General features: G+C 41.1%; 2 protein-coding genes across 2 annotated transcripts in view; one reads left to right on the forward strand and one right to left on the reverse strand.

Annotated features, from left to right (window-relative positions):
• Positions 1-7,325, reverse strand: part of LOC121649229 (zinc finger SWIM domain-containing protein 6-like) — a 40,290-nt gene extending 32,965 nt beyond the window's left edge. The window contains exon 1 of the mRNA XM_041999885.1: positions 6,703-7,325. Coding sequence (XP_041855819.1) covers positions 6,703-7,132 — 430 coding nt within the window. The 5' untranslated portion in view covers positions 7,133-7,325. The remainder of the gene's footprint in view (positions 1-6,702) is intronic.
• Positions 7,326-9,755: 2,430 nt separating this feature from the next.
• On the forward strand, positions 9,756-12,097 carry smim15 (small integral membrane protein 15). The gene is made up of 2 exons (XM_041999039.1): positions 9,756-9,856; positions 11,418-12,097. Exon 2 carries the CDS (start codon positions 11,450-11,452, stop codon positions 11,672-11,674), a length of 225 nt encoding a protein of 74 aa, XP_041854973.1. The 5' UTR covers positions 9,756-9,856; positions 11,418-11,449; the 3' UTR covers positions 11,675-12,097.
• Positions 12,098-13,003: the final 906 nt, after the last annotated feature.

Below are 13,003 nucleotides of genomic sequence, written 5' to 3' on the forward strand. Positions count from 1 at the left end.
CCGATCCATTAACACACAAAGTCATACAGGCACATGCTCGCATTCACACACAGATAACAAGCAAAAAGAATCCACCTTCACTTATAAAGCTGTGTGCATATTTGGAGGAGTTTGTCCAGGTAGCAGCTCAACATTTTAAAATCCATCCAGCAGTCACTTGTACAGATATTAAAAGTCAAAAATGGATAATCAAAACACAATATTGTTTTAATCAGAACATGTCTGACTGTGGTTTAATTAGGATCAACGTGATGTAAAGAAATTATAGGTGATGGATCCAGATAAATGTCTTAAACAGAGCAAACTCAGGGATTACGTGTACACACACAAATACACACACAGACAAAAACTGCTTGGAGCTGGACTGCTCAGCTTTGGGCTGATCCAAAGCTGTTTAGCTTCTGGGAAAAACAGCTGTTGACCAAACTGCACAGAGAGGCTCTGTTCAGTGGGAACTCTGAGAGCATATGTGTAGCTTTTAACAAGCTCCCTCATACAGTGTCTATATGCATACATGTAAGGATCTCTTTCTCTCTCTCTCTCTCTCTCTCTCTCACACACACACACACACACACACACACACACACTACATAGACTGAGCTCTGTATTGCAGCAATCAGTGTTGGGCTTCTTTGTGCTTATTTCAGCAGCCCATTGGTGCAAAGAGGAATTCATTTACCAAAAAAAAAAAAAAAAAAGGGGGGGGGGGGGGGGGGGGGGGTTGTCTGATATGAGAACGCTGAATGCTGCATTCCCCTGTTGTTATTATTGCCAAATCGAAGAGACAGGGGCGGCTGATAATAAAAGTCATTAAATGAAAGAGAAAAAAAAGAAATATTTTTTAATAGGGGTCTTGTCATTGTGGATTTAGTAGCCTTTCCATCGCCAGCTCCTTGTGCTTCATACCCTGACAGAGAAAAGAGGGGCAGCAGCTCTGTGGAAGGAGGACTGGATTCCTAGACAGAGTCAGCCAGCCGAGGAGCTGTGCTGACGCACACCCAGCACCCACAGTCTGGGACAGGAGACAAGTCATTCTGGAACGGGGACCAGGGCAGACGTTACAGAGATCAAGCTGGAACTTTATTACTTTAGCTGGTTTATTTAAACAAGGTTGAATGAACACTGCTACAGTAGCCTGTAATAGTCTGCAGGGTCATTTTGAAGAGAAGTCTTTGGGCAATGGGTGAAAAGTCTGGCAGAGTGGTAGATGCTAGGCAGCCAGGGCTGGACCTGGGAATGATGATTTAAGAGGGGAAGGGAGGAAACAACTATGTCTGGTACCAGGAATAGGACTGGGACAGAGGCTGGCTCCAGTCAGGTAGACGGAGTGGAAAAAAGCCACACAGACATTAGTCCTTGCTTGGGATGCCAGGGCCATCATCTGGTGGTACATCTTGGGTACAGTATCAGAAATGTGAAGAACAGGAGACCATTATAGCTGGGTCCTGAAGATGGAATATGGCTGGCTACAGGAAGTTATGGTTTGTGGTGAGAATAACTTATCTTAAGGCACATCTGGGATTTAGGCTGGTTAGAAGTTGGAGTTGATGCAGAAACAAACACAGACCTTCTGGAAAATTATTGCAAACATGACACAGCTTGCAAAAAACTACTGGTCACCTATTGTTTATCAGCCAAGATGCCAATAAAGAAAAAAAACTATTTTTCTGACCAGGCACTCCAGGTATTTGATATTATCTACAATGAAGCAATTTAACATAATAAAATATAGTAATATTAAACTTAAAAAATATAAATATATATGGCCTATAAAAGATAATCTTTGGCAAATATTTACAAGGCCACATCTGCATGTGTGGACGCACACTCACAAAAAGAGAAACTAAGATAACATGTTTCCATTACACAGCAGTTGAAAGCTATCCTATCGTCTTTCTATTCAGTCAACATAATGGGACAAAGCCCTGGAATCTGCTTCTCCCATCCTCTCAGATACTTAGAGCAGACAGAGAGGGCATTTTCTCTAAAGACTCTTCACATGCATGCAGTTGCTGCCCCTTTCTTTTGGACTGCCAGATGTTTACACATGCTCTGGGCTCAGCCATGTTTCCATGACGATATAAGCTCAGGGTTAGTCACATGCCTAGGGGTAGACCTGAGGCATCAGATCCAGAATCATTGCACCATCAACATTCCCACCTTGAAACTTTGTCTACAAATGGCATCTGTTCACCTGACTTTAAAGGTATATATATATATATATATTTTTTTGCCAAGAACTGCTCACAAGATCATTATTTAATATAATCAATCATTCAAACCCCTGACTTGTACAGTGCCTTTATTTCTTCAAGTCCAAGTGAAGCCTCAATAAAGCACACTGGTTTCTCACATACTCCCAGCATGTTTGGAAGCATTCAGTCTCCTCATCTTTGGTGGTGGGCATGTGGGCTCATTCTCAACGGGCATTGTAAAAAGATAAAGGAGCTCTAACCTAACAGGAAAATAAAACCAGATCCACCCACATGAAAAGAAACAGCCCACACACAAACAAGAAGAATAGGCCCCCACCCAACAAAAACTCAGTGGAGCCTGGCAGCGTCTTGCAGGCGACCCACTCCTACAAGATTTACATTTTGCATCTTAAATCCTGTGTCCTGACAGGCAAAATTCTTTAAATGTCAATGGATCCGCAAGAACCCTTTTGTATTACCATGTGGAGGAAAACAAGTATGTGTGAGTGTGTGAATGAGTGAGGTCTTGCACAAACAAGCTCAGTGTTGCTTCAACTTTACAAGTGGCACCGATTTCTCCTTGGCATTTGGCTTCCGGCTTTGTCACACAAACAATAACCTACGACTGTGTGCAAATAGTCTTTGTTTTTATCAGGCCCTTTGCTTTGGTGGTATTATCCGTCTTATAATATCAGATATTGTCACAGTTAAGCCTGAATGCTAGGAACCGACTGTATGACATATCAAATGAGGTGCTTCAGCAGCTTTTTATTTTTAAGAAACTAAATTACACGTTTGTGTCTAATATTTGTATTTTCTTAAAAAAATTTAAAAAACTGTAACTGTCCAGATGTTATTTCAACATTTCATTAACATGATGAAAAAAAGGAAAAGAAACGGGTGAAAGAGAGTAGATGACGCAGAAACCTAATTAAGATTCTCCAGAGCGTGAACAAATTAACCTGAGTTATGAGCATGCAAAAGCAAAAGACTGACACACATACACACACACCAATTTGTCTCTGATATAGGTGGAGCAGAGGAGTATGACATTCACACTCAAACAGGCATGACTGCCATGGACATTCAGTGATATTTTAGGCAGATGGAAAGCACAATATTACAGGCTATCTAGTCCAGCAACACCGCCATGGAAAAATACATCCAAAAATAGTTTACAGGATACATGGATCTACTTTAATTTTAGTTGAATTTAATGCAGCCTCAAAGTGTCCACCTCATCAATCTGATTTGGGGCAGCAGCATGATAAAATGGCAAGCAGTCTCATGTGAAAAATTAGCCTAACAAGGAGAAATGGATAAATAGGCTATAGAATGTAGCCTATGCTAATGATGTTGCAGAGCGACATATGCCAGGCATCAGTATGTCACTCCATGGGGACAAGGGGCTTACCGTAACAGGATAGTAAGAGTGAGGTGGTGGTGTGTGGTCATAGATGTTATGTTATGTGTATGTTTGTTGTTTCTTTGTTTTTCTTTTATACATATATAAATGTATTACTCTAAGCAAAAGTCCTCTGGGTGGAGAGAACGGAAGGGGTTAGACATATGGAGATGAAGGGTCAAAAGGAGGAGGAGAAGAACTGTCCATGCTCTGAATAAATGAGACAAGAGGGGGTGAACTTGACCCAGACTCGAGGACTAAAACAGGAAGGAGGGTAATGAAGTGCAAACATGCTTTGTCATGCCATGTTAGAGCCATAGGATTAGAATTCTATAATTAGAGGACGGGGCTCCATAATACTAGCCTTCCTTTCAGCATGATGAGCTGCTGAGTCTAAATTACACAAAAGGAACCAGAGAACAGATGCTACGATCAGAACATGCAGGTCTGGAAGTTTTCTGTTCCAGTAAATGACGCTCAGCTACCACACGGCAAGGTCTGATTGACAAGCTGAAGGAAAGTGAAACTTGGTACAGCGGTGAGATTTACTGACATTTCTGTGATCAGCTCATAACAATGTAATTTTTGTGGCAGACAAGCTGTCGTTGTGGGACTGTTCTCCAAAGCAGCATGCATATTTAATTCTGTTCATATGAAGTGTTTAATGCATTATTACACACACAGAAACTTTTAATCCAGTTTGAGCGTTAGTTACATGTTCCACTACCTGTTCAGCAGGTAAAAATGTGACAGGAAGAGCGCTTTTGAGGGCTGAGACTGGATTGTATAACCCTGTTATAACCAGTAAGCAGTGGACTGCTAGATAACGCTTGCATTCAAATATGAATATTTATCCTGAAGGCTGGCATTGGAACAGATGAGATCGCATGGGAGAAAGAACAAGCCATCCATCTCACTCTCTCCCCCATTTCTGTTCTTCATTCTTTACTTTCATATATCCCCTTCACTTGCAATCACCATTTCAATACCTCTTTCCTCTTTTGCATTTTCCACCCACATTTTCCCTCTAGGCATCCCCTCTTTTTCTTGATATCACCCGATCTATTGCACTTCCCCTAAAAATGCCGTCTCCGTATCCCTTCCCTCCATAACACTGATGTATGGAGAGAGATGGGAGAGAAAAAAAAGGAAAAGGCAAGTGATTAATGTCTTTGAGAAAAGGATAAATAATCACAGGAGACTGGGGGCTGGTAGTTGGCCTTAGGGGAGTAAATATGGAGAGTTTTATAGCTGCTCACTTGGGATAGAGGGAGGTGGAGGAGGAGATGGGAGGGAAAGGAAAGGAATACAGCGACAGCAGATCCATTCAAGTATATTAGCCCCCCCATCCACAATAACCTCCTCATCTATTCTATTGCGCTACTGTCTTTCATCATCAACACTGCATCCCATCCCGCTGACAGCACAAACACAGAAGAAGCCACACAAAGCCATGCATGCATGTGTGCACACACATACACACCCTCGCAATCACCCTGCACATTTTTTTTCAGGCCAGACCCACTGTATGTGTTTGATGGGCCAATACATGTGGTGTGTGATGTGGTTGACAGCCCCCTCCCAAGCTGCCCTGCTTTTAAGCCCTCATCCTCCAGTGGCTGCCTGTCCCCTGGAGTAGATTGCATCTTTTATTTATCATTTGCTCTTCCTTGGCTTTATCTTTCCGAGCTGAAAAAAAAAAAAAAAAAAAAAAAAAAGAATTCTGGGGCAAAAATTGCAATCAGCATAACATGCCCTCCTCCTGCTGTGTACTCGCCTGTCATTCTCCACTCTCTGAGCATGCGGGATGAGACTGACAGCCCATGCAGGCGAAGGCACACATACAATCCCCCTCTGTTTATCAAACCCACACACACACTGACACACATGCTCTTTCACACACACAAAAACACACGAATAGCTACAGAAAATGACCCCATTACCCTCTTTGTTACTATTTTCCAAGGCAAACAAACGCACATATCTGCTCTCTTGATGCTTCACATTTTTTTATTTTTACCCCAGGCTGAGTGTTTAGCTTCCTAATGCCCCAAAAGAGTGAGCACATAAATGAACCTAATGCTGGGGAATCTGGTAAACAGGACAGAGAGGGAGGGAGAGCTGCCTGCCTGTCTGCCTCCTCCATGGCTACTATTGTGCACTGCACATTCTCTGAGCCCACAAAAACTGAAGCCATCTCCACACAGATTCTTTGGGGGGATAGTAAGCCAAGAAGTGAGAGAGGAAGAGGGAACAAGGGAGAGATGGAGAGGGTAAGGGAGGGAGGAGGAAGATCATGCATAAAATCTTGTTTGCAGAATGCATTAAGATTCAGATGAACTGGGGAGGGTAATGGGATTAGAATCCTGAACCGTTTCCAAGGGTGGGGAGTCGGATTGACAGCTGAGTCTATTGCACTGACGAATGCAGTGAAATATTGTGGCTCTGGCAAAGACAGTCAGCCTGGCAGAGGCAAGCAGGGGGTTGCTGAGCCTACAGCACCTCTGTTTACTCCAAGCTGTACCACAAATAATGTAGCTGAGAGACGAAAAAATTAATCTTTTTCTTTACTAGGTGCATATAGCTTGAGCTTCAAGTGAATGTTAGAGAGGGAGCAGAAAGGCTTCAGTGTGTCTCACAAAAGGTGTTTGGCAAACAAAATAGAAGCACTGTGGCTTTAAATCACCGTCCCTCCCACCCTTTCTAAATATCGTCTATTTAGCCAGCGGTGAAAAGATATAGGGGGCTTTTGTCTGCGTACCCATTGGTGGGGGCATGGAGAGCTGGAAAGACACAAAAATAGGAACAAAGTACTAAGCTTCCAATTGGAATTGCTCTGGGCCATTCAATGCACACAGCTCAGCGGGTAAAAAACAAGTAGAAGTGGGCTACTATTACGAGCTTATCTGAAAATAGGCTGTTCTCACACAGCTATAGTGTAGACTGGAGTGGAAATACCCTGCATTGTTTATAATAGGCAAGGCTATGGAAGGCACACACAAGCCCTTTTTAAGTGTGGCATGTCTCCACGTCAATGCAGTCAGCGCAAGTGTTGACTACAGGCTGTTTTCCTGTATTATTTTAACGTTACAGTCCACTCACCGACTTGCAAAACGTTGTCCACCCAGCCACCCTCTAGCAGAGTGACACCCCGTAGGAAAGGCAGCTGGGTCTCGTCATTATTGTCCCCGCTAGTTCCACTTTCTTCTCCTCCGGCGTTGAAAGAAGAATACATACAGATCTCCTTCTCGCTTCTTGGGAATGACCAATATACGATCCTCCGCTGGACGGGCTCCGGGATCCTCTCGAAACGTTCTTCCACCCTTTGGAACGGCCACTTTTCCGCGACTCTGCGTGCCGCGATGTCGAGTAACGACTCGGGGTTGTGTGTTTTTCCGTTTCCCGATCCTCCCGGAGCGGACCCTGCACCGCCACACAGGACTCCTCCAGCCCGCTGCCCCTGCCTGCATGCCGGATTGTAGCCGGGCCGGCTGCAGAGCCGCTTGGCTGGCGGCTGGACTCGCTCGGCCATGATCGCACCGCTTCCAACCTGAAGCGCAGTTCCTCTCCGATCATATAAACTGGATAAGGAAGAGAAAAGGGCAATCTCGTACCGATTGTTTGCCGTACATGGACAGACTGCCCTTATTTGGAAATGTGGGCGGAACTTGTGAGTTCCGTGAAGTCCTTTGTGTTGTCAGAGTAACGGGGATGGGCGGGATCCTGGAACGCAGCCAGCGCACGAGTGGCGCTATAAAAGGAACTGGAGGCGGAATTCCCGAACGTCGGCAAATCCTTTGTGAAGCCGTTCGGGAGCGCGAGGGCGGAGCCCCGGCGGCCGACAGACTTTGAAGTTTCCTTCTTATTTGAGTTTAAAGGCGGGGACTTAATCCAGGGGCGGCCTTGCAGTTTCCCACAGGGGTAAAAGGGGGCAAGAAAACTGACTTTTTTCCTTTGGAGCCTAAGCTACCACCCCAGGCTCTAGCTTCTTCAATAACAACCTGATGGTTGTTTTTTAAGCTTAGGTTTTAAAGGACTTTCAGCTGTCAGAGACAGAAAGGCCGTGGGAGGAGAAAGAACATAAAGATATGAAGCGGGACAGGCTTGTCCTTTGTGGTGGCATCAGTCATTTTGGTCAGCTGATTGGCTCACTGCAGCCAGTTTGTGTACAATTAATCAAGAGCATAGTGGGGAAAAAACTGTTTCTTTATTTATCTTTGTCTTAGAGTCTTCTACTGATTTTACACATGGAAATCAGTATAATAAGGAGTGTGTGGGGTATTCAGCCTTGGAGAACATACGCATCTTGGGAGGAAGCTCCCTAAAGTCTTTGAAAATAAACTTGAAAATGAACACAGCTGAGACTGGAGTGTTTGAACGATGTATACATTTACCAGGTGTAAAGAGCCATAATCAGCCTTACTTTTAAATAGTTAATTAATGAATAATTTTTTTAGTTAAACTCTTAATAAAATACTTAAAAATATCCGCTCTTCATCATCATCCAGCTGAGCTTTTCAATTTGAAAAAAAAAACCCACCTAAAATCCCTATGCCTTGCCAGACCTCACACTTTCCGAGTAACTTCCGAGCATGACATAGTTGTGTCATGAAGAGCCGCCCCCCCCCCCCCCCCCCCCCCCCCCGCCCCCCTTCCATTCCTATAGGAGTGAAATCCTCATCATGGTTAAGGATGTGGCTGTATCACTCACCCCCTACATCTCCTTGCTTTTAGAGACTTACCAGAAGTTAAAAATTATAAGCATGTAACAAAAAAGCCACCAGCCCAGGGATGTTTTTCTAAATTGTCTATAAAACTTGGCCAAAACTATGCTAGTAAAGCTGATTGTGTGTTTGCAATCTTTGTCCGCTGTATGTGTTCCCAGCTGCCCCTGTCTTTCCTCTGTGAGTAAGACTAAAAGGCTGGCCTTTGAACTGCTCTGAAAGTGATCCATGCCGTATGGACAGAGCAGATGTGGCCTAACCTGATTTGGTTTCAATACTTCCCCACAGGAAGTTCACAAAGCCAGCAGGTCCTCCTTTGTTATGTTAGTCATTTTTCTCAGAGGGCTAGTACAGCCTTTTGCTTTTTTCCTACCCTGTTGTTGCCTTATGGTTTGCTTTATTCTCAAGACAGGGCAGTTCCACACATTATCAAATGTTTCAGCCAGAGCTAAGTATCATCTGATTCAATACTGGACAATAAAAACAGATTATAATGTTTAATTTCCAAACCTTTTGTATTAATGTGTTATATCTTAACTGTTTCATGATCCAGCATTCCAAATTCCAGTCCTTATCTGGTTACAGATTGGTTCTAATATCATAAAACTATATCAATGACATTAATAGTACAATGTAAGTTGCACACCTAAATACATTAAGTGACCCAGGATGTTTTAATTTCCTCATGTACTATCAAGAATAAAAAGACACAAATAACAATTAAACAAAGTAATTATTACAATAGCTTTCAACTACTGCACATTGTACTTAATTTGCAAAGTTTACTGAATTTCTTAAATCAATGGAAAAATCTTTTCTGGGAAATTAGAGACAGAAAACAACTACATTTTAATTTGTAGATTAGTTTCCTTTTTATTTATCTATTTTTGTTGTAAGCTATTTGGCACATTACTTCAACAAAAGTAAAGCGGAAGGGTAACAGGCGTTTGAAGTTCAACAAAGTTGGCTGTGCTTTACTTTTTTTTTTAAACTAATTTTAGAGGACTACATTACCCATTCTACTAAAGATTTCATGCATCTAATCATGAGCAAGAACTTGTGCTGCATTCACGTAATACTAGTAAAAAATAATTAATGACATGGAAAATGTGAAATTTCCGAACTCAACGAATATCTAACAAAATATGAGTAAATTAAGGCTTATTTATATATACGAGCAATGAAGCCATTTATAATTTAGTTCTTTGCTGCGTGAATCATATTCTACTTCAAGATATAAATAGGATTCAATTCAAGATAAAAATTAAAGTAAAGAAAAGAAAAATAAAAAAAGAAACAACACAGCACCAAACAGTAAAACGACTCAATGAGCTGGGTATCAGCAATGAGTGGGACTTCGGTGCCATTGATATGGCTGAAATAGAAAAACAGTCGAAAAAGCAGAGAAGTGTTGGATTGTCTTACATTCCATCAACGTTACACGAATACCTCATTAGTTGAGACAGTTTGACTTCCTGTAACGGGGAGGAGCTGCTGCTTATCGTGGATATAAACATATATCTCTGCGTTTTTGGTAAGTTTATTCATTCATTCTTTAGAAGGATTTTACGGACACTTGATGACCTGAAAACATCGATTTAGTGTATTTTCTATATTAAGAAAGCGGAGGCGCAGTTTTACCGGGTGCTACTTTGCTAACTGGAAGTTAGGCCGCCATAGATGGGCAGTGTAGCTAGCTGTGGTATAAGCACTCAAATCTTTTACCCGCATCCTAAAACCTAAAATCTAATTTTAGTGGCAGATGAACTCAGTTTGTTCCTATAATTTGTGAGTTTGATACTTTAGCTAGAGCAATTAGGTCTTTAATCTGCATATAGTCTATGAATGCTAGCTGCGATTCCGGCTGATGCTAGTTAGCAGTTGCCCATTTGCACGGTATCAGAGGTTAGTCAAAAAGCGCAACAGACAGTAGTAAAATACAATCGTTTACTTTATAAAACCACATCACGCACGACGTAATTTAGTACAAAAGTGAAAGCAGTCGACAAAATAATTATAGCTGAAATCCTTATTAGATATTTAGAGTAAGGGTCACGGGGTTAATTTAAGCTGCTTTCTAGTCTAATTGTTGCTGGACGTTTAGCCAATTTGCGTAGCACTTATCCTTTAAGCATTGTTCCTGGGATCAGATTGTAGAAAACATTGGCTGCCCGTAAAGTATTTCAGAGATGCGAGAAACATCCTAACTAGGTAAAATCACTCCAAGCAGTTCTAGTCTTACATTTTGAATAAAAATCCAACTGTATGAAAGTGAAATGAACTGGACCGTCCCCACTCCCAGTACAGGGAATGTTTAGCTAGGCATCAAAGAGGGACAGCGTTGGTTTGAATTCTGGGTTTTTATCACTTGTTTAAACTGAACTGGAACTTATTATGACTTTAAGTTGGGAATACATAAAAAAATATTTAATCCCATACATGATATAAATTACTTGTTGGTGATCATTTTAAGTGTCTATAGAATGGTCTATCATAAGTGATTAAATAAATGTGAAGGGAGTAATTGCATTCAATTTGTTTAATCAGTCATGATTTTATGTGGCTTTTAGTTAATTAGAGATTGTTTGTAAAGGTTGTCCGTGTTTTAATTTAACTCCATGTCATGATCATTTTTCATATATTTTTCATGCAACTCTCAAAATGCCAGAAACTAATGAAAACTGGTGATTAACACTTGTACCTGTGTCATCATGAGTATTTAGTGCAATTAAATATTTAGATTCATGATCCAAAAAACATTATTCAGTTATTCTGAAACAGATGGGAGCACAGCCCTGAAAACTTCTTAACCTGCATTGTCAAATGTAAAATATTTTGCTAATGTAGTGTACAAGTTATTTTTCATTGATCCATCCTGTAAAATTTAATTGTTTTAAATCTTTACTAAGCTGTCCTAACAGTACATACTAAGTGATAGTGGATTACTTACTGCCTACTACTAATATCATTACTGGCTAATGATTTTATGATAGTCTTTCTATTAATTTAATTTACTTTAATTTATTTATTTATTTTTGCTCTATTACATTTGTTTTGCCTGCTCATGGCTGTCTTTCATGATATTCTTCCTCAGGTTTGAGTTCGCCTGGTCGTTACTGAACAGGATGATCGATGTGCGAGCATGGGCAGAGTATGTAGTGGAGTGGGCTGCCAAAGACCCCTATGGGTTCCTCACAACTGTCATACTGGCTCTTACCCCTTTCTTCATTGCCAGTGCACTGCTGTCTTGGAAACTGGCCAAGATGATCGAGGCACGTGACCGTGAGCAGAAGAAGAAGCAGAAGCGTCAGGAAAACATAGCTAAGGCCAAGAGGACCAAGAGAGACTGAGCCCATTGGGGGTACGATGAGGGATGAACAGCCATCACGCCCACAGCCCTCTTTAGTCCAAATGACACGGTGCTGTTCTTTATCCCAGCCCTGCTGTCAACACAGGGCTACTACGCCTCATGTCCAGAAGGATGGACGCTGGCCCATGCAGACCTGACAGGGCTGAGATGGACATTACAGCCTAGAGGAGGCTTGCCCCAGTGGGACTTTGATCAGCTAGAGCTCAGTGGTCATCGATTTGATGTTTTTATACAGAAATTTCTTGTAATATTGTGCACCTGTTGCAACACCTTACATTCCATTGTTAACATCCCAGTTTTGCCAAATTGACTAGAAGATAAAATTTGTATATTGGAAACTCACTTGCAAACTAACCAAATTACTTTCTGGCCAATAAAGTTTTCAAGATTGATTTAAAAAAAAAAAAACAATCCTCTTCCTTGCTTTTCATTTAATACTTATAGCCACCTTTTCACCACTGAAGGCAACTTCTTACAGACAATTATGCACTGGTCAAGAGAAGACTTAACTATCAAAGAGGAAACATAATTACAAATAAGATCAAATTAAGCACAAATATGGAGTAGCTTCTTGAAGTTAAGTTGTACAAGCTGCACAATCATACAAGTGAACAGGTGGGATAGAAAAGGAAATTTAGGTTAAATACTCTTGCATCTGCAAGGGCCAACAAAGTTGCATCAAACCTAGTCAAGATATTAAAAAATGAACAAGGCATAAACCTGGCAGCACAGGAGAGTAAATCACAATAATAGATTGTGGTGTGAAATACTAAAGTTGTCATGGAATAAATCCTTTAATGAATATTGATTTGATTTTTTTTTCCTAACCTTAGAAAAATTTTCTTTAATGGTATTAAAATGAATTTTATATGATTAAAGTCCATGGAGCCTGTCAATGAGCAGTGAATTCAACGTCATTTATTTAGAATATAATCTTAAATATAGTCCGGTTTAACATTTAATCTGCAAATCTGTTTTGTGTTTTCACTAAACCTTTATGTCTTTGTAGTGTCTAGAACAGGGCTATTCAACTACATTTTCACATGGGCCAAGTTGTTGGAAGGCTGTTGCCAGTGGGCTGCACATTCCCCTCTACTGTTACACTTATATTGGATGTACACAAAATGCCAGTAGATTTTTATTTACCTGCTGCCTTTTAGTGCAAATAAGAAAGGTAAGCATAGTTTATGGTTTAAAAACTCTATATCAATATTTACTAGTAGTCAAGCTCTCTGCATATCAAAAACACACACAGGCCATTTTTGTGCAAAAACACCTTTGTTGGCAGTTTTAAGTGTTTTTTGTTTTT

Source organism: Melanotaenia boesemani, chromosome 11 (genome assembly GCF_017639745.1).
Source record: "Melanotaenia boesemani isolate fMelBoe1 chromosome 11, fMelBoe1.pri, whole genome shotgun sequence".
Taxonomy (NCBI): domain Eukaryota; kingdom Metazoa; phylum Chordata; class Actinopteri; order Atheriniformes; family Melanotaeniidae; genus Melanotaenia; species Melanotaenia boesemani.